We start from the raw sequence: 25,093 nt of genomic DNA on the forward strand, positions 1-25,093 counted from the left end.
GCCCCTGCCATGGCTTATATCTGAGATGCAGCAAAGCTAAAACAAACACAAGGAATCTGGAATTGAGATTTTCATACCTAAAGCCTCTTGGCTGTCTCTGGAAAATCTCCAAAGGCTTTGATGTATATGACTTCATTTCTTTTCCATGTGTCACAAAAATTAATAGCATTGTGGTTTCCAGCTAGATGTTTTTCCTTTAAATTTTTATTCATTTCTGATTACAAGGTGCAGAGAAATCAAAAGGGCAATGCTAGTGACTCCATGGCTGTCTGTGCATCTGTAAATACCTTGTACAACACCAAGTTCATCCGGTTCCCAAGTGTCACCTCACATCCTAACAGCTGCACAGTATAGTACCTGATCATGTGGAAAGTTTAACCTTGTGTTTTCCAGTTTACTTGTAAATATTAAACTGAACTAACTATTCTAACTGTTGATTTCCTAGAGCTGTCAAGAGTAGGTCACAGGCAAATTATGCTGTACAGCTGTTGGAGCCATTTACATTTTTTAAAATGCCTTTATTAAACAACAATAACTGAGGCCCCTTCTGTGTTCTTAGACTTTTAAGGTCAAAGGTGCCCTGGGGGTCCCTCAAATCCTAGGGCCATGATGGAGGAAGGGCAGATCATTCTAAGCATGAAGAATTAACAATTTTATTGGGCTCAGACCAGGAGTCCAGGAGTCTTGAGGACCTCTGTGTATCTGTTAATTTTCTTCTCCACATTCTTTTTGGCCTGTTTCTTAGCTTCAGAAGCTGCTTTTTCTTCTGTTAATGGATCTTGGCCTTCTCCTACCTCTTCTCCTCCAGAGTGGCTGTGACTGCCTGGTACTTCTAGCCAGCTTCATGAGCCACGTGCCCTAGGTGGGCAAACTTCCATGTAGGCTTCAGAGGCACAACCTTGAGAGCCGCAGGAACTACCATTCACTATTTCTTGTCATAGGATGACAGGATTCCATCAAACACTTTGAGGCAGTCCAAGGTGACCTGGCCTCACTTGATTCTTTGAGGCAGCATGCTTTGCAAGGTCTACCAAAAGATTCTGCTAGGGGCTCAGAAATGGTAAGGGCAGCAGGATGGCCTGGTGTTCATCCCCTTGTAGAAAAAGAACTGGTACTTCAACTTGTTTTTGTAAAAATCACTGGAAATGTTGATGCCCTCACAGTAACTGTTTGGCCACAATAGCCTCCAGGTGGCCCAAGAGATGGCCTAGGCAGTCACTTGGGAAATATACAAAAGTTTTTGGGATTCAAAAGATGCTCTGTGTTTCTAATATGCCTCAGATGGAGAGTTTTCTAGACAGCTTTTGACTTTTCTAGAAGCAAAATGTATGGGAGGGTATTCCTAGAAAATTAAGGGCCAGTGTCATAGTGTGTAGAAAAACTTTTGTTAATTGTCCCCTCTCAGTGTCCTAGAATCACCCATTGTCAGGATCCTAAAGATCCTGCTAGATCACCTAGGAAAGCCTTCCTCTCCCTTCTTCTAGTGCTTTAATTATAACCACAAAATTTCCACCAAGAAATTATTCAACTTCAGCTTGGGTGTCCCTGGTGATATAAAACTATTTCCCTACTTTCCAAAGCCACCTGTTTAATCTTGGGGCATCTCTATGAGAAAGCTTGCCCTTATACTAAATTTGCTTCTACCCACACTCCTAAATTCATTGAAGTTGAAACAAAGACTGTCAGCTTACTTACTCTTCACAGTGACAGACCTTCAAAGATCTGTGAAAAATATATCCAGGTTTTTAAACTTGAATTTTTTCATCTGATCCCCATAAGTCATGGTTTCTAGGGTAGACAACATATGAGAAAGCAAGTATTTTACTTGCATGAGTCATTGGAGACATCTATATTAGGCTGGGATGGGGAAAGAAGGCAGTGGCACATACTCTGAAATGTCAGGCTTGAAATCCATAAATCCATATAGCCATATAGGGCAAATGGAAGAAAGAGGAAAGAGGATACTAGGGGCTCAAATGTAACCGCAAAACCACCATAACTTCCTATTAGGTTCACTGGTCAGGTAAATTTCAGTAATGTAGATAACAGAGTAACCTACCTACTTGTGTATCCTCTAAAAGTCTCTACATAACAAAATACCACAGATTGAGTGGTTTAAACAATATGAATTTATTTCTTATAGTTCTTGAGTCAGGGGAAGGCCAAGATTAATGTGCTGGCCAATTTGGTTCCCTGGTGAGGGCTCTCTTTCTGGCTTGCAGATGTCTGCCTTCTCATTGTTTCTGCACATAGTGGAGAGATAGAAAGTTATGGTCTTTCTGCCTCTTATAAGGCCACTAATCCCATCATAAGGGTTTCACTCTCATGACTTCATATAAATTTCAGATTATCTCTTAAATGTCTCAACTCCAAATAGCATCGCATTGGATTTTAGGACCTTAACATATGAACTGGTGGAAGGGGGGCACAAAAATTTAGTCAATAACAATAAAGTATTTCATCCATCCTAGTATTCAGTTCTTTTTTAAATAAGACGTTAATGGCTTCAGAAGCTATAGCTGAAAAATACCTTCATGGCATGGAATTCAGGGCGTTGTCTTTATCTCTCAAGATTTCAGACATATATGCGAACTTTTGTCAGGAAACATGATTCAGCCTGGCATGAAGCAAGCATTTTACCTTTCTGAGACCCTTTGACCATTCAGTGCCTGAATTTATAATAGTTTTAAGGCCAGTAACCATAGCTATATTAAACTCATCCCCCAAAAGTTAGTCTACAGGATCCCCATCAATATATGTTGTCAACTGCATTACAAAAAAGTTGATCATTAATCATAACATTTTAAAACATTTGTTAATGATTGTTGAGTGTTTATAAAATGCTTTGTAATAACCAAAAAGGATTCCTTATTTAAAGCAGTTTTATAATCTAAAGAGTCAAGACAAGCTATTGACAGAGACAAGATGGATATCCATGAAAAAGACTCAGGGACATTTATAAAAATAAAAATACATCATGTGATGGTTTGCTTCAATTTTATGAAATACAGTAAATGAATATTAATTTTTCTCATACTCTCCATGAGGTATCCTCAAGCATCTTACAAAAGAACTGATAATAAAAAGAAACATGTATTATGTATATAATTTCAGATTGTACTAGCCCAAGAAAGGGAGAAGTCAATTTGGGCAGCACACTATAGCCAAAGGGGCTTCAAAAACAACAGAACACTGGTTGATGAATAGTTATTATTCACAAAAACAAAGATGTTGGGAATGGCATTTTAAGGGAAGAGGGTGGTATGAGCAAAAGTTATACATATTGGAATTAACCAACCAATATTCATTCATTATAGTAATATTTATTAGGCAACTGTGACATGATAAGCACTATGCTAGATGTTAGGACTATGGCACTGACTAAACCTTGTGGTTCTTTTCCTCATAGACTTTACATTGCAGTGATGGAAAGAAACAGTAAACAAATGAACAAATAAATGAATAGACATTTTATACTTGTCATAAGTGCGTAAGAGAGAGAATGTTACGAGAGAGTGGAGAAGCGTATTTTATTTATTTATTTATTTTTTAAAATATATTTTATTGATTTTTTACAGAGAGGAAGAGAGAGAGATAGAGAGCTAGAAACATCAATGAGAGAGAAACATCAATCAGCTGCCTCCAGCACACCACCTACTGAGGATGTGCCTGCAACCAAGGTACATGCCCTTGACTGCAATCGAACCTGGGACCTTTCAGTCCGCAGGCTGACACTCCATCCACTGAGCCAAACCGGTCACGGCTGGAGAAGCCTATTTTAGAGTGGGTGGACAGAGGAGAACTGTCTAAGGATATACATTTTTGCTTGGCATTGGAAGATTAGCATAAGCCAATGTGAAGTATTTGTGGAGCATGTGGAACAATTGGGCAGGTCAAAACAGAGGATTTCTGGAGAAGATAGATGATGTAGTTGATGAGGAAGAGTTGATAAGGAGCCTTAGAGAAGCCTACTTTGAATAAGTGAGAGAGGAATATAAACTTTATTTGGAGGCAGTGGGGAGTCATTTAAAGCTTTGGATAGTGGTTTTGATCAAAATTATGGTCCAGGAGGATGAATGAGGTAGCCTATGGAGATTGTTTGGTGTATGGTGAGACTGGAGGAGTGCAACCCAGTTAGGAAAGCATTTAATTCAGGGGTCCTCAAACTTTTTAAACAGGGGGCCAGTTCACTGTCCCTCAGACCATTGGAGGGCCGGACTATAGTTTAAAAAAAAAACTATGAACAAATTCCTATGCACACAGTGGCGGCAAAAACACCCGGCCGGCTGGATAAATGTTTTCGGCGGGCCGCATGTGGCCCACGGGCCGTAGTTTGAAGACCCCTGATTTAATTGTTCAGGAATGAGGTAATGACTACTCACAATGGGACAGCTACATAGTGGAGACAGAAAGGAAGGGTGAGGAAAAGTTATGCCAAAGGAACAATTGATAGGATTTGGCAAGTGATGGGAGGTGAGATGTGGAAGGTGACGGGGAGAGAAGGATCAAAGATAACAGTGAGGTTTTTATTCTTGGTTTTAGGAAAAAGGTGTCTTCAACCACAGAAAATTTTAAAGGAAGTATTGGTCTAGGGGGGAGGGCCAATTATTACATGCTCTGCAATCATTTACTGGTACACATGACTAAATCTATGGGCCTTCTGCATCAACAATTTGATGCTAGTGTTCAGGGATATGAAGGTCCACTACTGAGTGGATTAGATAACAGGGGCCCAGAATTTGAAAATTGTCAGCTCAACTGTTTAGACAGCCATATTTTTCAATCAAGAACATCACTGCTCTGACTCATTAAAACGTAGACTTCATATAATTTATTGAAGTTACATGGGTTAAAATTTTTTTCAAATGTAAAATTCTATAATACAACATATATATTGTATTGTGTATTCAACACCCATAGCATAGTCTCCTTCCATCACCATTTACCCTCTTCTACCTGCCCCACCCCCAAAATATATTTTTAAAAAACCAACACTGAATCTAGAGCAGTGATGGCGAACCTTTTGAGCTCAGCGTGTCAGCATTTTGAAAAACCCTAACTTAACTCTGGTGCCGTGTCCCATATAGAAAATTTTTGATATTTGCAACCATAGTAAAACAAAGATTTATATTTTTGGTATTTATTTTATATATTTAAATGCCATTTAACAAAGAAAAATCAACCAAAAAAATGAGTTCGCGTGTCACCTCTGACACGCGTGTCATAGGTTCGCCATCACTGAATTCTAGAGTGATGCAAGAGATATTAAATAAAAGGCATTAAGAAATTATTATTTTAACCTGGCTGGTGTTGCCCAGTGGTTTAGCATAGACTTATGAACCAGGAGTTTATCATTTGATTCCTGGTCAGGGCACATACCTGAGTTGCAGGCTCGATCCCCCAGTACAGAGCATGCAGGAGGCAACTGATCAATGATTCTCTCTCATTGATGTATCTATCTCTCCCTCCCCCTTTCTCTCTGAAATCAATAAAATATATATTTACAAAAAATTATTCATTTTTATAAAAACATTCTGTAAGCCGTAATACAAAATATTAGTATATTTTTAAAAAGAGGTAGACTTCATCAATATAAATATTGGTAGAGAAAACTTGAGCAATACTCAGGGTTCTTGAAGCAAATAGCCATCAAAATGATAATACAATGGCATGACAAGTAGAAAATTTTAATAATTTAATTCTAATTACAAAGCTTTGACTGAAAGAATGCCTTTTATTGCCGGGAGCCGGTCCATCCTTGCTGTTTCAAGGGACCTGGCATATATAGCATACTGTTCTTAATATGTTTGCTCCCCTTAGCGCTGTGTGTTTTAACCAAGGTCACCTCTCTGAGAAAGGTTGTTTCCCCAGGTAGGGATTTTTCCCTGAATTTAGGGAGGGAATAAAACCCCTCAACTAAGTGCCAGGCGGGTAATTAATCACTTTAACTACGAACAATCATGCTTAAGCTACATAATCTTTACTCCCTGGAATGGAGATAAGAAACGCCCTAACCTTTGGAATAGAGATTGATAGGATTGAATCAACTGGTATAAATACAGATGTAACAAGACAGAAAGAGTCAGTACTTAGAAGTCAGAACTTAGAACACAGAACTCAGAAGACAGAACCTAGAGACAGAAGAACTTCGCTGGAGAGAACACACCTTTGGGGACCCCTGGACCTGCTGGGGTTGGACTCCAGCATTTTATCATTCCTGACCCCCAAAAGACATGCCTCCCCCACAAAACTAATGCATTAAAACCTCTAGGCCTGGTTCAGGACAACCGGTTGTTCTTATCCAACAACTATTCTCCCCAGGCTATTTGTAGTCATTTCTATTTAAAATAAAATGTGTGCAAATTTGTGTGTGTGTATGTATGTGTGTGTATGTGATGTGTGTAATGTTCAGTTGTGAAAATTGATGTATCTTTTGGGGGTAAGAATATTGGTATGGTAGTCAATTATTTCTTTATAATTTATATCAATCCTATTTACAAAAAGGATTACAAGTGTTTTTGCATGCTATATTTCAAGTAAAAATCTGGGTATCTAGAGTTTTATTTTCACAAAGTTGTCTATTTTCTTTCCCAAACACATCTGTGATAAACTATTCAGTGCTTAAAATTGTTGCACTACCCATTTTTTTAGAGGAATTTTGCATTTAAGTACTATTTTCCTGTACACATCATGTTTTAATTCAACAAAAAGCATCTGTAATGTAGATTCCAAAATAAGAACTTACCTGTGGAGTGGCAGCATGAAATTGCAAAAATGAAAACTCACATCAGTAGACCTGGTGTCTCAGGCTTGTTTCTGCCATTTATTTGGATTTATGTTCTATTTTAATCTATGAAATTAGGTTGGTGATAATATTTGTCTCAGGTTTGTTTTTAAAGTTAACATGAGGGAATTGCTTTGAAGGTTTGTAAGTTGGACCATATGTATGTTAGACATCCATATTGGCAGACTCTCAGACTCTGTAATACTCTGGTGATAATACTGGAATGACCCTGAAAACTCAAGGTAATTGGGTCTTTACTATTGGACATTTGTCCTTGATGGAATATGTTTTGTTTCTACAACTTGGCTTTCAGGAAAAAGAACTAAGCATGTTGCTGTATTTCAGTTTCTCTGGCTTTGTCATATTCACAGTGACATTTTTTCACCCTCACAGATGTGACTGGCTTCATGGAGGCAGAACCCCTGGTCTCAACAATTGAGGGCTATGACGCTCGGCTCAAATGCAAGGCAGCTAAATATATCTACACTCAGCTCGCTTGGTTCAACCCCTTTGGAGAGAAGATTCCTGTTATATACACAGAAAGCTTAAAAAATAACTACTCCATCTCTTTGACACTGGTGATTAAGAATGTGACCCAGAAGGATAAAGGGCAGTATAAGTGCAAGGCTTGGACTCAGAGGAACATCACCAAGATAATGCAACATAATACTCAGCTCTTAATTAAAGGTAGAATTGGAGGGACTTCACCATAACTTTCTAGCATTTAAGACAACTACTGTGTGGGATGTGGAACCAGAATAGGGCTTTTACTTATTTATGTCTTACTTATAGGCTGGACCAGTCAATCTTTTGTTTCATGAAGCCTCTTGGAGACATTTCAAGGAAAGGATCTTGTATACTCTGTGTTAAACAGATGATAGAAAAATTTGGGAATGGAATTTTTGGTTCTTCTAATACCAAAACTCTTCAGCAGCCACTTTTATTGCTTGTGGTGGCTAAATATGACCTTGAAGAATACAAAATGCAAACCACCACACACATTACTCTTACAGTAGATTTTATCCCCATCTATCTTCTCTTTGCCTGCATAGGGTAACATTTAACCATCCAATGTCTGATTTAATATGAGGGGTAAAACAGAGATTAAGTGATGTATATGTGGTACCTTTCCTCAAAAATCTTGCCTCTTTTTACCCTGTTCTCTATAGAAAAAGTTGCTCCATTCGTTATTGAGAATCTTACCAATATTGAGGTTAACAGCAGTGGAAAGATTTTGCTGGATTGCAAAGTGAGTGGAACACCACAGCCTAACATCCACTGGTTGAAAAATGGGGTTCCTATTATTCCTGCTTCAGGTGAGTCTCAAGATCTTATGTAGTTGTTTCCAGTCAGGATGGCTTGAGTTGGTGCAGCTCCTTTGAGATTACTTGACTTTGAAACTGTTCCAAGATTGACTTAATAAAATAGGGGCTTGACATATTCTAAGATTTGGCTTCACTGCAAACACTTCAAAAATAATGGTGAACATTGTTGATGCAGGGATCTTCTTTAAGAACAACAGCCTTATTATTGAGCGAGCCAAAAAAGAAGATGAGGGCTTCTATCTGTGCAAAGCAACCAATGAGTTGGGGGAAGTCAGCACAGCAGCTCTTATCACTGTGGAAGGTAAGTTGGAAATTCCTAGCTATATTGATAATCAGTAATGGAACCCCCAAATAAAGAAAATGCATTTGGTGATGGGGACACAGTGTAGAGAGACAATGGAGAAGGCAATCATGGATATACACTTAATATAACCACTTTCAATGAGAAGGTATGTGGAATAGCATGATTTGGAAAACCTGGGTTCAGAACCCTATACTTGTTGCAAACTTGATGGGACCATACATAAGCCTTTCTGGGTTTCAGATTTCTCATTTCTAAAATGAGAATAACACCAGCTGTGCTCTATTTTTTCAGAGGTGATACAAATGAAGGCCAAGATATGGGAATGTGTTACAAAATATAATGTATCAAATGACATTACTTCCCTTTTGTCAGTTGGAAAATATTTGATGGCATTTGGAAATATAAAAATAGAAAGTTGACCACCTTTCATTATAAATATGAAGCCCAAAGAAAGTAAGACACTTGCTAAAGCTTGTAGCAAGGTGTTCGATTCCAATGCCCTATGCTATTATGATGAGTATTTAATTGTTAAAGGTAAAGTTGTATCTGTTCAAAGAAATGCTATGGATTGGACTAACCATCTTGGCACCTCTAAAGCCTTTTGCACATTCGCTAGCTATACTGTTCTAGGTCATATCAGGCAAACCATATAAGCTTATTTAACAATCTGGCCTCACATTTGTCTGAGATAATCCACAGAATCTGAACTAAAAAAAAAATGGGAAACTGGTAATAATAAGATAGATAAAATAAGTTATACACTCTATACTGTGCTATTTTCACTTCTCATTATCTCATTTAATAACCCCAATGTGGCAGGCATTTTATTATTCCCATTTTTATTTTTAAAATTTTTTCTTTATTGTTGAAAGTATTACAGATGTCCCTCTTTTACCCCCTATTGATCCCCACTACCACAATCCCATCCCCTTTCCAGGCCTTCCCCATACTATTGTCTGTCCGTGGGTTACGCATATATGCATATAACTTCATTGATTAATCTCTGAAATATGGCTCTACCGCTTAACAGCTGCATGACCTTGAGGAAATTACTAACCTTTCTGTGCCTCAGTTTGCCCATTTAAATAATAACTATATTATTCCCATTTTCAGTTGGGCAAACTGAGGCACAGAAAGGTTAGAAATTTCCTCAAGGTCATGCAGTTGTTAAGTGTTTAGAGCCAGGATTTCAACTCAGGCAATGTGACACCATACCTCACACCTATTTTGGCTTTGTCCTTGAGAGCCAGCTAATTAGGTAGAGCATAACTTTAAATGTTTCATTTTGGCTTTCTGCCTCAGATATATGTCTGTATACAATATTTGTTCAGCTCATTCTTTTGAGTCATCTAGTACAATTAGCAAGGATTTTTTTTCTCTAAGTCTCAGAAGACAATGCCCATATTCTATAAAAATTTTACGTATGCACAAACACAATTTGGCACTTGGTGATATTTGTCCTTTAGAAATAAAATGTGATTTGTAAAAGGCGGTACTATTCTCTTTCTTTCTCTCAGTTTCTGCAATGTACTAATTCATTTTTATTTTAATAAAACCTGTCGTCAATGTCTTTACAGGCTCTGAAGACAAATCCAATATTGAAGTCATTATTCTTGTTTGTACTGGCCTTGCAGCTACTCTTTTCTGGCTTCTTCTCACCCTGGTCATTCGAAAACTCCGAAAGGTAGGGGAGAAAAAGCACTTTGGGGCCTTGAGGCTGGCTCATGGTATACTTTTTCTTTCAGAACAATCTCTTGGTAGATGGACTATCTAGGCAATGGGGAGAGACTATATGTGCAAGCAGTGTGTGTGTGTGTGTGTGTGTGTGTGTGTGTGTGTAAGAGAGATTGGGGACTAAAATGTAATGGAGTTTGTTGTTTATTTAATTGATGAGAGAGAGAGAGAATTTGTTGTTCCGCTTATTTTTGCATTCATTGGTTGATTATTGTATGTGCCTTGACCAGGGATCAAACTCACAACCTTGGTGTATCAGGATGATGCTCTAACCAACTGAGCTACCAGGCCAGGGCCTGTAATGTTTTTATTTCATGCCTCCTACAACATTGGGAACTGATATAAGAACACACCTACCCACTTAGATTCCATCTCAAATTTTTTAATTTTTATTTTTCAATTACAGTTTACATTCAATATTATTTTATATTACTTTCAGCTGTACAGCATCATTGTTAGACAATCATATCTTTGCAAAGTGATCCCCCTGGTATTTCCAGTACCCACTGGCACAAAACACAGTTATTATAATATTATTGACTATAACTCATATGCTGTACTTTACATCCCCCTGACAATTTTGTGACTACCAATCTGTACTTTTCAATTCCTTCATCTTTTTCACCTAGTTCCCCAGCACGTCTATCCTCTGGCAACCACCATGTGCTCTCTGTGTCTATGAGTCTGTTTCGATCTTATTTGTTTATTTATTTGTTCCTTAGACTCCACATAGTGAAATCATGTGGTATGTGTCTTTCTCTGTGTGACTTATTTCACTTGGCATAATACCCTCTAGGTCCACTCATGCCATTGCAAATGGTAAGATTTCATTTTTTATGTCTGAGTAATATTTGATCATATAAATGCACCACAACTTTTTTTTTTAAAAAAATTGATCTTTATTGTTGAAAGTGTTACAGATGTCCCCTTTTATCTCCCATTGACCCCCTCTACCCTGGTCCCACCCCCTCCCCTTCTGTATCACAAATTTTTAAAAATATATTTTTACTGATTTCAGAGAGGAAGGGAGAGAGAGATAGAAATATAAATGATGAGAGAGAATCATTGATTGGCTGCCTCCGCATGCCCCCTACTGGGGATTGAGCCTGCAACCCTGGCATGTGCCCTTGACCAGAATCTAACCTGGGACCCTTCAGTCCACAGGCCAACACTCTATCCACTGAGCCAAACCAGCTAGGGCTGTACCACAACTTTTTAATCCACTTGTCTATTGATGGGCCTATCTCCAATTTTAGGTTAGTATAACTAATGCTTTCAAGAATTATTTTTTAGGGGATTTTTTTCTTTGTTGATTAAGGTATTACATATGTGTCCTTATCCCCCCATTGCACCCCCACCCCCGACTCATGCCCTCACCTCTCTGTTGTCTGTGTCCATTGCTTAGGCTTATATACATGCATATAACTCCTTTGCTTGATCTCTCCCCTTTGCCCCCACCCTCCCCTACCTTCCCTCTGAGGTTTGACAGTCTGATCTATGCTTCTCTGCCTCTGGATCTGTTTTTGTTCACCAGTTTATGTTGTTGATTATATTCCATAAATAAGTGAGATCATGTGATATTTATCTTTCTCTGACTGACTTATTTCACTTAGCACAGTGGTTGGCAAACTGCAGCTCACAAGCCACATGTGGCTCTTTGGCCCCTTGAGTGTGGCTCTTCCACAAAATACCACATGCGGGTGCACACGTACAGTGCGATTGAAACTTCGTGGCCCATGCATAGAAGTAGGTATTTTGAGGAAAAGCCACACTCAAGGGGCCAAAGAGCCGCATGTGGCTCTCGAGCCGCAGTTTGCCGACCACTGATTAGCATAATGCTCTCCAGTTCCATCCATGTTGTTGCAAATGGTAAGAATTCCTTCTTTTTTACAGCAGTATAGTATTCCATTGTGCCGATGTACCAGTTGTCTTTTTTGTTTTGTTTTGTTTTTGTGTGTACCAGTTGTTTAATCCACTTATCTGCTGATGGGCACTTAGGCCCTTTCCAAATCTTAGCTATGGTGAATTGTGCCGCTATGAACATAGGGGTGCATATATCCTTTCTGATTGCTATTTCTAGTTTCTTGGGATATATTCCTAGACGTGGAATCACTGGGTCAAATGGGAGTTCCATTTTTAGTTTTTTGAGGGAACTCCATACTGTTCTCCACAGTGGCTGCACCAGCCTGCAGTCCCACCAGCAATGCATAAGGGTTCCTTTTCCTCCACATCCTCATAAGCACTTGTCATTTCTTTATGATAGCCATTCTGACAGGTGGGAGATGGTACTGCATTGTCATTTTGATTTGCATCTCTCAGATGACTAGTGACTTTGAGCATGTTTTTATATGTCTCTTGGCCTTCCTTATGTCTTCTTTTGAAAAGTATCTATTTAGGTGCATTGCCCATTTTTTGATTGGGTTGTTTATCTTCCTTTTGTTAAGTTGTATGAGTTCCCTGTAAATGTTGGAGATTAAACACTTATTGGTGATAACATTGGCAAATATGTTCTCCCATGCAATGGGCTTTCTTGTTGTTTTGTTGATGGTTTCTTTTGCTGTGCAGAAGCTTTTTATTTTGATGTAGTCCCATTTGTTGATTTAATCTTTAGTCTCCATTGCCCTAGGAGCTGTGTCTGAAAAGATATTGCTATGACATAGTCTGCTATTTTGCTGCCTGTGGAGTCTTGCAGGATTTTAATGGTCTCCCGTCTTACATTTAAGTCCTTTAGCCATTTTGAGTTTGTTTTTGTGTATGGTGTAAGTTGGTGATCTAGTTTCATTTTTTTGCATGTATCTGACCAATTTTCCAAACACCATTTATTGAAGAGACTGTCTTGACTCCATTGTATGCTCTTGCCTCCTTTGTCAAACATTAATTGAGCATAATGGCTTGGGTCTATTTCTGGGTTCTCTGTTCTGTTCCATTGGTCTATATGTCTGTTCTTGTGCTGTGCCAGGCAGTTTTGAGAATCATGGATTGGTAATATAGCTTGATATCTGATATTGAAATCCCTCCAATTTTGTTCTTTTTTCTCAGGATAGTTGTGACTATTTGGGGTCCTTTTTTTTTTTTATTCCAAATGAATTTTTGGAGAGTTTGTTCTAGATCTTTGAAATATGCCGTTGTTATTTTAATGGGGATTGCATTGAATCTGTAGATTGCTTTGGGTAGTATGGACATTTTAATGTTGTTGATTATGCCAATCCATGAATATGGTATATTCTTCCATTTGTTTATGTCTTCTTCTATCTCTTTTTTTCAATGTCCTGTAGTTTTCTGAGTACAGGTCTTTTATATCCTTAGTTAATTTTATTCCTAGGTATCTTAGTTTTGTGTGTGCAATAGTAAATGGGATTGGTTTTTTGTTTATTTTTTTTTCTCTTTCTGTGAGTTCATTATTTTTCTAGCTTAGCTCTTGTAGTAGATTTCTACTTTCATACTGTAGTTGTCAGAGAAGATGATCAGTATGATTTAAGTTCTAAATCTATTGGGAGTTGTTTTGTGTCTATCCTTGAGAATGTGCCTTGTGCACTTGAGAAAAATGTGTATTCTTTTGCTTTTGTATGAAATCTTCTGTAAGTATCTATTAAGTCTATCAAGTGTGTCACTTAAGGCTGATATTTACTTGACATTCTATTTGAAGTTTTTTTTTTTCATTGGTGTAAGTGGTGTGTTAAATCTCCTATTATTTTATTGCTATCAATTTCTTATTTTAGGTATGTTAATAATTGGTTCATATATTTTTGTGTACTACATAGAATGTATAGATATTAATAAATGGTATGTCTTCGTCATGGATTGTCCCCTTTATCATGATATAATGTTCATCTTTGTCTGTTGTTACCTTTTCAGGCTTGAAATTTATTTTGTCCGATATAAGGGTGGCTACCCAATTTTTTTTGGATAACATTTTGTTTGGAGTAGTATCTTCCAACCCTTTACTTTGAGTTTATGTTTGTGGTTGGAGCTGAGATGCATCTCCTGATGGCAGCATATAGTTGTGTCTTGTTCTTAATCCATTCAGATACTCTGAGCCTTTTGATTGGTGAGTTCAATCCATTTTAATTTAGAGTGATTATTGATTTATGAGGAGTTACTACTGCCATTGTATATTTTGTGTCCTAATTGCTTTATATGTATTGTTTGTTTGTTTTTTGCTTCTGTCTGCTATTTTAGTTTGGTTGTTTTCTTTGATAATTTTAACTTTTTTCTTTTATATGTATCCTATGTGTGTGTGTGTGTGTGTGGTTATCATGAGGTTTATATAAAAGGTCTCATAGATAAACTAGTTTTTTTCTGATAGCAACTTATTTTCTTTTGCCTATATAAGATTCATTCCTTTTCCCTTCCCTTTTGTCTTTTCCTTGTCAATTTTATTTTGTGTGTTCATTGCCAAATTGAAGAAGTTATTGTTATATATAATGCCTTTTCCCTTTAATCCTGTGGTATAATTGCTTAACACTATTCTCTAGTAGAATTTCAATTTTCTGATTCTGTCAGTCTCTTCATCACTTTACTGAAAGTATTGGGTACATTTTCCTTTTTGTTTCTAGTAGAAGAGCTTCTTTCAACATTAATTGCAATTCAGTCTGGTGGTGAAAGCTCTCAGGTTTTTGGTTGTCTGGAAAACCTTAATTTCTCCTTCATATCTGAAGGATAACTTTTTTAGATCTATTATTATTGTCTGGCAATTTTTAAGTTTCAGTATTTTGAATATGTCATTCCACTCTCTCCTGGCCTGTGGAGTTTCTGTTGAGAAATCTGATGATAGCCTGATGGGGGTTACTTTGTAGGTTACTATCTACCCCCATATCAGATGCCTTTAGAATTATTTCTTTATCATTGATTTTGACAATTTTGATATAATATGTCTTGGAGAAGCTCTTTTTACATTGAAATAATTGTTTCATTAACTGCTTGCACTTCTATGTCCAGCTCCTTCCCAGGTGTTCTCATCTATTTTTTTTTTAAATGGCTCTCTGTTCCCTATCCCTCTTTTCTCCTTCTGGGATACCCATTATTTTTGTTTCCCTTTCCAATGGAATTGATAAATCTTGTAGTTTATTCTTTTTTTAATTTTACTACTCTCTCACTTTCATCCTGAATAATTTCTAGATTTCTACTTTGAACTCACTAATTCTCTATTCCTTATGGTCTGCTCTATTTACAATTCTTTCTAATGCATTCTTAGTGTCATTTTTGAGTTCTTCAAGCTTCTAATTTTTTGTTTAGTATTATTTTAGAGTTGTTTCAACCTCTTTGGTAAAATTCTCCTTCTGTTCATTAATTTTATTCCAAAGCTCATTGAACTGCTTTTTTGAGTTTTCTTGTATCTTGTTGAATTTTTGATGACAGGTTTATTGACCGCTCTATCATTTATATCACAATTTTCTGAATTTTAATTTTGGTTTCTAGACTATTGTGAATTTTTGTGATATGGTGTTACCATTATTACTTGTGGTGCTTGATGAGTTGATAACCTTCTGTCACAAGTGAGATAACAATAAACTTTCTTATTTAAGTACAGGTTTGTTTACTTTTTTAAAAATATGGTTCTTTATGGATTTTATTTATTTATTTATTTATTTATTTATTTATTTATTTATTTTCCTTTATGGATTTTAGAGAGAGGGGAAGGAAGAAAAAAAGAGAGAGAGAGAAACATTGCTGTGAGAGAGAAACATCCATCTGCTGCCTCCTGCACCATCCGCATTGTGGAGGACAACCCACAGCCCTGGCATGTGCTCTGATAAGGAATTGAACCGGTGAGCTTTTGGTTGCATGGGGAACACTCAACCGACTCACACCAGCCAGGACTTTCTTTTTCTTTTTTTCTTATGTATTTTAAATGTAACAATTCAACAGGTTGGTAGATGTCTCTCTTTTGTTTTCTAGTAGGTAGCAACATAGTAGGTAGCAACATTTTGGTTTCTTTTGGGTGAGCTAATGTTTGAAAGCCAGCATTTTTTTCAGGTGTTTTTTGTTTGTTTGTTTTTTAATTCTTTATTGTTGAAAGTATTACATATGTCCCCATTTCCCCACATTGTCCTCTCCCAGCCTGCCCCCACCCCCAGCCCTGGCCTTCAAGCCCATATTGTCTGTGTCCATTGGTTATGCTTATATGCATCCAAGTTCTTTGGTGGATCTCTTAATTCCCCTCCACCCTCCTCTGCCTTCCCTCTGAGATTTGTTAGTCTGTTCGATGCTTCTGTGTCTCTGGATCTATTTTGTTCATCAGTTTATGTTGTTCATTACATTCCACAAATGAGTGAAGTCATGTGATATTTATCTTTCTCTGACTGACTTATTTCACTTAGCATAATGGTCTCCATGTGCATCCATGTTGTTGCAAATGGTAAGAGTTCTTTCTTTTTTACAGCAGCATAGTATTCCATTGTGTAGATGTACCACTGTTTTTTAATCTACTCATCTGTTATGGGCACTTAGGCTGTTTCTAAATATTGGCTATTGTTAATTGTGTTGCTATGAACATCGGGATGCATATATTCATTCTGACTGGTATTTCTGATTTTTTGGGATATATTCTTAGGAGTGGGATTACTGGATCAAGTGGAAGTTCCATTTTAATTTTTTTAAAATATATTTTATTGATATTTTACAGAGAGGAAGGGAGAGGGATAGAGAGTGAGAAACATCAGTGAGAGAGAAACATCAAGAGAAAAACATGGCCAGACCGGTTTGGCTCAGTGGATAGAGCGTCGGCCTGTGGACTGGAGGGTCCCAGGTTCGATTCCGGTCGGGAGCATGTACCTTGGTTGCGGGCACATCCCCAGTAGGAGGTGTGCAGGAGGCGGCTGATCGATGTTTCTCTCTCATCGATGTTTCTAACTGTCTATCCCTCTCCCTTCCTCTCTGTAAAAAATCAATAAAATATATTAAAAAAAAAAAAGAGAAAAACATGGATCAGCTGCCTCCTGCACACCCCCTACTGGGGATGTGCCCACAACCAAGGTACATGCCCTTGACTGGAATCGAACCTGAGACCATTCAGTCCGCAGGCCAATGCTCTATCCATTGAGCAAAACTGGTTAGGGCTCTTCTTCAATTTTTAAGGTTAATATTTCCAGGTAGAGTATTCTTGGCTGGCAAAGTTTTCTTTTAGCACTTTAAATATATAATTTCTCTCTCTTCTGGCATGTAGGTTTCTGATGAGAAATCCACAGATAGCCTAATGGGGCTCCTTTTAATTTTATAATACTTTTATTTCTGGTTGCTTTTAGGATTCTCTCCTTTTTGACAGTTTCATTATAATGTGTCTTGGAAAATACTATTTTGAATTGAGATAATGGGCTAATCTATTAGCTTATTTTTTTGTTGTGGTATTTTATCCTCACCCAAGAATATTTTTTTTCACTGATTTTTAGAGAGAGTTAAAGGGAGGGAGGGAGGAGAGAAAGAGAGAAATATCAATGTGAGAGAGACATCAATTGGTTGCCTCCTGCATGTAACCCATCCGGGGCCCTGGATCAAACCTGCAACTGAGGTACATGCCCTTACCCAGGAATCAAACCCACAACCCTTTGGTCCATGGACCAAAGCTCGAACCACTGAGCCAAACCAGGAAGGGCTCCATTAGCTTCTTGAACTTGGATATTTAAATCTCTCCCCAAGATTGGTAAGTTCTCAGCTATTACTTTAAAAAATAAACTTTCTGTTCCTTTTTTTCTCTCTTTTCCTAGAACTCCAATAATTCTGATATTTGCTTACTTGCAGATGTCTGATATATTACATATACTTTTTACTTTTTTTTTTATTCTTTTGCTTTTTGTTGTTTTTCTCTGAGGACTGGATTATTTCAAAGGTTCTAGCCTTTAGATAATTGATTCTATCTTCCTTTTGGTTTATTCTGATGATGATGCTGTGTTTTGCATTTTCAGGTCCAGAATTTCTTTTCTTATAATTGGCTCTTTTTTATGATTTTGACCTTTTCATTAAATTTCTTATTTTGTTCATACATTCTTTTCCTGATTTTGTTTAACTGTCTTTTTTTTGTAGCTCATTGGGTTACCTCAAAATAGATAATTTAAATTATTTCATGGGTCAATCACAAAATTCTGTCTTTGAGATTGCTTACTGGAAAATTATTGAGATTTTTTAATGATGTCATGTTTCCTTAATTTATTCCCATTCACATTATTTTCTTATAATGTTTAATTTGAAAGTAATACAGAGAAATAGAAACTCTTATACAACACTGTTGCATATATAAATGAAAACAACTATTTTGGAGAAGAACTTAGAAATATATAAGAAAGTCAAGAATGTGCAAGTTTTTATTATTTTATGCTTCCACTTTTAGCTATAAACCCTAGTGAAATACTTATTCCTAAGCAGAAAGATGTATATACATGAATGTTATAGTATTATTCATCATAGCCACAACAATAAGATATAAGTTACAAACCACAGTAGGTTGATTAATAAAAAATGAGGAATATTCATTCAATGGTTTACTATAAAGCAGTTAAAATGGCAAACTTGAGCTACAGGTACCAAACTTGGTAAATATCAAGACATGATGAACAAAAATAACCTACACATTGCAGAAGAATAGGTGAGCATAACACATTTATATAAAATTTAAAATATGTTAAGTTATGCTGTACCTTTATATAGATACACTAAAGGCCCAGTGCATGAATTTGCGCATAGGTGGGGTCCCTTGGGATGGGCTGCAGGGATCAGGCCCCAGATGGTGCCCCCAGCCTCACAGCCTCAGCTCGTGTTCCCAGCCTGGCAGCCTCGCAGCCCCGCCTGGCACCCAGCCTTGACCTGGTGCCACCTACTCACCTGCTCCACCATCCTGCTGCGGTTCCGCTCTCATAGGGGCACATCGGGGCTGGCAGCGCCTCACCTGCTGCCCACTGCCAGCTCAATGTCGCCAATGCCCTCCATGTTCCGCGCCGCCCCCTGGAGGTCAGCGCATGTCATAGCAAGCGATCAAACTCCCAGTCAAACCACAGCCCCAGGGGACAATTTGCATACTAGGCTTTTATTATATAGGATACTAGTTTATAGGAAGGTAAAACTGTTTACCATGTATAAAAATAAACATCAAATTTAAAATAACAGTCACTTCTGTGGTGAAAGTAGGAAAAGGGAAAAGAAAGGGTACACGGACATAGAATTTAATGTCTTATTGCTTTATTTAAAGCAAAACAAAAGGTTGAGGTCTTATAAAGCTGAATGAAAGGTGGAGTTATAAATATTCATAGAGTATCACTGTTTTTCATATTGTGGTCTAATAACCAAATTGTGGTTATGAAATCACTTAAAAAACTTGTAACTAGGATAAACAAGATTGATGAACTCTAGCCAGGCTTACCAAGAAGCAAAGAAAGAGGACCCAAATAAACAAAATCAGAGATGAAAGAGGCAATATAACAACAAACCCAACAGAAATACAAAGGATTATAAAAAAAAGTTCTATGAACAACTCTATTCCAACGAACTAGACAACCTAGAGGAAATGGACATATTCCTAAAAAAATACAACCTCCAAAAACTCAATCAGGAAGATTCTAAAAATCTCAATAGGCTGATAACTATGAAGGAAATTGAAGCAGTCATCAAAAAGTTTCCAGCAAACAAAAGCCTGGGGCCAGACGGCTTCAGAGGGGAGTTTTACCAAACATTCAAAGAAGAACTAAAACCTGTCCTCCTCCGACTATTCCAAAAAATTCAAAGTAAGGAACACTTCTAAGCTCATTCTATGAAGCTAGCATCACCCTCATACCAAAACCAGATAAAGACAACACAATGAAAGAGAATTACAGGCCAATATCCCTCATGAACATAGATGCCAAAAATCCTCAACAAAATTCTAGCAAATGCGATCCAGTATTACATCAGAAAGATCATACACCATGAACAAGTAGGACTTATCCCAGGGATGCAAGGATGGTACAATATCGGCAAATCAATAAACATGATACATCACATAAACAAATTGAGAGATAAAAATCACATAGTCATATCAATTGATGCAGAAAAGTATTTGACAAAATCCAACACCCTTCCTTGATAAAAACTCTCAGCAAAATGGGACTAGAGGGATCATACCACAACATAATAAAAGCCTTATATGACAAACCCACAGCCAACATCATACACAATGGGAAAAAACTAAAACCATTTCACCTAAGAACAGGAGCAAGACAGGGATGCCCATTTTCACCACTCCTGTTAGACATAGTACTAGAAGTGCTATCCATAGCAATTAGTCAAGAAGAAGAAATGAAAGGTATCCAAATTGTAAAAGAAGAAGTAAAACAGTCATTATTCGCAGATGACACGATACTGTACATAGAAAACCTTAAAGACTGCATCCAAAAATTATTAGACTTAAATGAATTCAGCAATGTAGCAGGATAAAAAATACCAAGAAATCTATGGCATTTTTATACACCAATAGTGAACTTACAGAAAGATAGATTTAAAAAGACAATACCATTTACAATCACACACAAAAAAATTAAAATACCTAGGAATAAACTCAACTAAGGAGGTAAAAGACCTTTATGCAGAAAACTACAGGATACTGAAAAAAGAGATAGAGGAAGACATAAACAGATGGAAGAACATACCGTGTTCATGGATTGGTAGAATCAACATCATTAAAATGTCCATAATACCCAAAGCAATCTATAGATTCAATGCACTCCCCATTAAAATACCAATGGCATATTTCACACACCTATAATTCTCTCCAAAAATTCATCTGGAATAAAAAAAGACCCCAAATAGCTGCAGCAATCCTGAGAAAGAAGAACAAAGTAGGAGGGATCGCAATAGAAGATATCAAGCTGTATTCCAAAGCCACTATTCTCAAAACTGCCTGGTACTGGCACCAGAACAGACATATAGACCAATACAATAGAATAGAGAACCAAGAAATCAACCCAAACCACTATGATCAATTAATATTTGACAAAGGAGGCAAGACCATAAAATGGAGTCAAGACAGTCTCTTTTATAAACGGTATTGGGAAAATTGGACAGATACATGCAAAAAAAAATGAAACTAGATCACCAACTTACACCATACACAAAAAATAAACTCCAAATGGACAAAGGACTTAAACATAAGACGGGAAACCATAAAAATACTAGAGGAATCCACAGGCAGCAAAATCTCAGACATATGTGGAAGGAATTTCTTCACTGATACTGCTTTTAGGGCAATGGGAACTAAAGAGAAAATAAACAAATGGGACTACATCAAAATAAAAAGCTTTTGCACAGCAAAGGAAACCATCAATAAAACAACAAGAAAGCCCACTGCATGGGAGAGCATATTTACCAATGTTATCACCAATAAGGATTTAATCTCCAACATTTACAGGGAACTCATACAACGTAAAAAAGGAAGATAAACAAACCAATCAAAAAATGGGCAATGGACCCAAATAGATACTTTTCAAAAGAGGACAGAAGGAAGGCCAAGAGCCATATGAAGACATGCTAAAAGTCACTAATCATTGAGAGATGCAAATCAAAATGACAATGCAGTACCATCTCACACCTGTCAGAAGGGCTATCATCAACAAATCAACAAACAACAAATGCTGGTGAGGATGCAGACTGCTGGCAGGAATGCAGACTGGTGCAGCCACTGTGGAGTTTCCTCAAAAAACTAAAAATAAAACTCCCATTTGACCCAGTGATCCCACTTCTAGGAATATATCCCAAGAAACTAGAAACAGCAATCATAAAGGATATATGCACCCCTATGTTCATAGCAGCACCATTTACCATAGCTAAGATTTGGAAATATCCTAAATGTCCATCAGCAGATGAGTGGATTAGAAAACTGTGGTATATCTACAGAATGGAAGATTATGCTGCTGTAAAAAAAGAAGGAATTATTACCATTAACAACAGCATGGATGGAACTGGAGAGCATTATGCGAAGCGAAATAAGTCAGTCACAGAAAGATAAATATCACATGATCTCACTCCTTTGTAGAATATAATGAACAACATAAACTGATGAACAAAAACAGATACAGAGACAGGGAAGCATTGATCAGACCGTCAAACCTCAGAGGGAAGGTAGGAGAGGGTGGGGGTAAGGGGGAGAGATCAACCAAAGGACTTGTATGCATGCATATAAGCCTAACCAATGGACACAGACACCAGGGGGAGTGAGGGCATGTATGTGTGTGGGGGGGGTCGGGGGCTATGGGGGGATAAGGACACATATGTAATACCATAATCAATAAAGAAAAAAATGGTTTTAAAAAACAAAAAAATTATTATTTTTTAAAAGAATAGAATATGGTAGAACAAAATATAAAATAGTGTAAATGCTGTATGTCTAATCAGTGTTTTGTGGTTAGTTTGTTTCAGCTATTTGCATATGTATGTCCATGAATGTGATATAAAAATTTTTTCTTACTCTGCATTATGAGTAAAATTGTTTTTTTAAAAAATATATTTTATTGATTTTTTACAGAGAGGAAGAGAGAGAGATAGAGAGTCAGAAACATCGATGAGAGAGAAACATCGATCAGCTGCCTCCTGCACATCCCCCACTGGGGAAGTGCCCACAACCCAGGTACATGCCCTTGACCGGATTCGAACCCAGGACCTTTCAGTCCGCAGGCCGATGCTCTATCCACTGAGCCAAACCGGTTTCGGCGAGTAAAATTGTTTTGAAGGAACCATATTATATTATTATGTACCATTTTTATCTGTTTGAAGTATTTCATATTTTTAAAGTTAAGGAGATCATTAATTGAAAATATTGGGAAACAATACATTAGATATTGTAGACACCTATAACTGAAAAATTACAAGATTTGTCTGTGTAATCACTTCCGTTTTTTTGTTTATTTGTTTGTTTTGCAGCTTTATTCATGAAACTATTTTTCCCCCATTGACAACTCTCACCCCACCTTTGCCCCCTCCCCTGCAATCGGCCCTGCCTTACCTCTGAGGTCTGACAGTCTGTTTCTATGTCTTTGGGTCTATTTTTGTTCATCAGTTTATATTGTTCATTAGATTTCACATTTGAGTGAGATCATGTGATATTTACCTTTCTCTGACTGACTTATTTCTCTTAGCACTAGGGGCCCAGTGCACGAAATTTGTGCGCGGGGGGGGGGGGTGTCTCCTCAGCCCAGCCTGCACCCTCTCCAATCCGAGACCCCTTGGGGGATGTCCGCTGGTTCCTAACTGCTCACCTGCCTGCCTGATTGCCCCTAACTGCCCCCCTCCAGCCTGGTCACCCCTCACTGCCCCCTCTACTGGCCTGATTGCCTCTCACTGCCCCCCCTGCAGGCCTGGTCACCCCCAACTGCCCCCCCCTGCCAGCCTGGTCTCTCCACACAGCCTGCTACTTGGTTGTTTGGTTGCCCCTCACTAACACCCCTGCCAGCCTGGTCACCCCACGCAGCCTGCTCGGTTGTCTGTTTGGTTGCGATGTCGCTTTGGCTTTTATGTATAGATAATGCTTTCAAGGTCCATCCATGCTGTTTCAAATGGTGAAAGTGCTTTCTTTTTTTACAGCTGCAATAGTACTCCATTGTATAGATGTACCACTGTTTTTTAATCCACTCATTTGATGATGGGCACTTAGGCTGATGACAAACCTTAGCAAATGTAATTATGCTGCTGTGAATATAGGGTTGCGTATATTCTTTCTGATGAGTGTTTCTGATTTCTTGGGGTATATTCCTAGACGTGGGATCACTGGGTCAAATGGGAGTTCCATTTTTAACTTTTTGAGGAAACTCCATACTGTTCTCCATAGTGACTGCAGCAGTCTGCATTCCCACCAGCAGTGCACGAGTGTTCCCTTTTCTCCGCATCCTCTCCAGCACTTGTCGTTTGTTGATTTGTTGATGATAGCCAGTCTGACAGGTGTGAGACGATACCTCATTGTTGTTTTGATTTGCATCTCTTGGATGATTAGTGACTTTGAGCATGCTTTCATATGTCTCTTGGCTTTCTGAATGTCCTCTTTTGAAAAGTGTCTATTTGGGTCCTTTGCCCATTTTTTGATTGGATTGTTTATCTTCTTTTTGTTAAAGTTGTATGAGTTCCCTAAAAATGTTGAAGGATAACCCCTTTTTGGATGTATCATTGGCAAATGTGTTGTCCCATCTAGTAGGCTATGTTTTTATTGTGTTTATTGTTTGTTTTTTTGCTGTGCATAACCTTTTTATTTTGATGTAGTCCTGTTTTTTTAATTTCTCCTTCATTTCCATTGTCCTAGGACAGTGATGGCGAACCTATGACACGCTTGTCAGAGGTGACACACGAACTCATTTTTTTGGTTGACTTATCTTTGTTAAATGGCATTTAAATATATAAAATAAATATCAAAAATATAAATCGTTGTTTTACTATGGTTGTAAATATCAAAAAATTTCTATATGTGACACGGCACCAAAGTTAAGTTAGGGATTTTCAAAATGCTGACATGCCGAGCTCAAAAGGTTCACCATCACTGTCCTAAGAGTTGTATCTATGAACATATTGCTATGAGAGATATTTGAGATTTTGCTACCTATGGTCTCTTCTACCTTTTTTATGATTTCACCTCTTAGATTTAAGTCCTTTATCCATTTTGAGTTTATTTTTGTTTTTTGTGTAAGTTGTTGGCCTAGTTTCATTTTTTAGCATGTATATGTCCAGTTTTCCCAACACCATCTATTGATGAGACCATCTTGACTCTATTGTATGTTCTTGCCTCCTTTGTCAAATATTAACTGAGCATAATGATTTGGGTCAATTTCTTGGTTCTATGTTCGGTTCCATTGGTCTATATGCCTGCTTTTGTGCAAGTACCAGGCTTTTTTCAATAAATTGTCTTGGTAGTATATCTTGATATCTGATATTGTGATCCCTCCAACTTTGTTCTTCTTTCTCAAGATTGCTGTTGCTATTTGGGGTCTTTTTTGATTCCTTATAAAT

General features: G+C 37.6%; 1 protein-coding gene and 1 pseudogene across 2 annotated transcripts in view; one reads left to right on the top strand and one right to left on the bottom strand.

The window, feature by feature from the left end:
* The window catches only part of LOC132225132 (vascular endothelial growth factor receptor kdr-like), a 388,352-nt gene that overhangs the window by 246,751 nt on the left and 116,508 nt on the right, over positions 1-25,093 (top strand). For both annotated transcript variants that reach the window (XM_059680383.1, XM_059680382.1), the window contains exons 14-17: positions 7,178-7,471; positions 7,954-8,100; positions 8,285-8,410; positions 9,991-10,097. In XM_059680383.1, coding sequence (XP_059536366.1) covers positions 7,178-7,471; positions 7,954-8,100; positions 8,285-8,410; positions 9,991-10,097 — 674 coding nt within the window. The remainder of the gene's footprint in view (positions 1-7,177; positions 7,472-7,953; positions 8,101-8,284; positions 8,411-9,990; positions 10,098-25,093) is intronic.
* Positions 663-1,156, bottom strand: LOC132224416 (large ribosomal subunit protein uL13-like; annotated as a pseudogene).

This window comes from Myotis daubentonii, chromosome X, assembly GCF_963259705.1.
Source record: "Myotis daubentonii chromosome X, mMyoDau2.1, whole genome shotgun sequence".
Lineage (NCBI taxonomy): Eukaryota > Metazoa > Chordata > Mammalia > Chiroptera > Vespertilionidae > Myotis > Myotis daubentonii.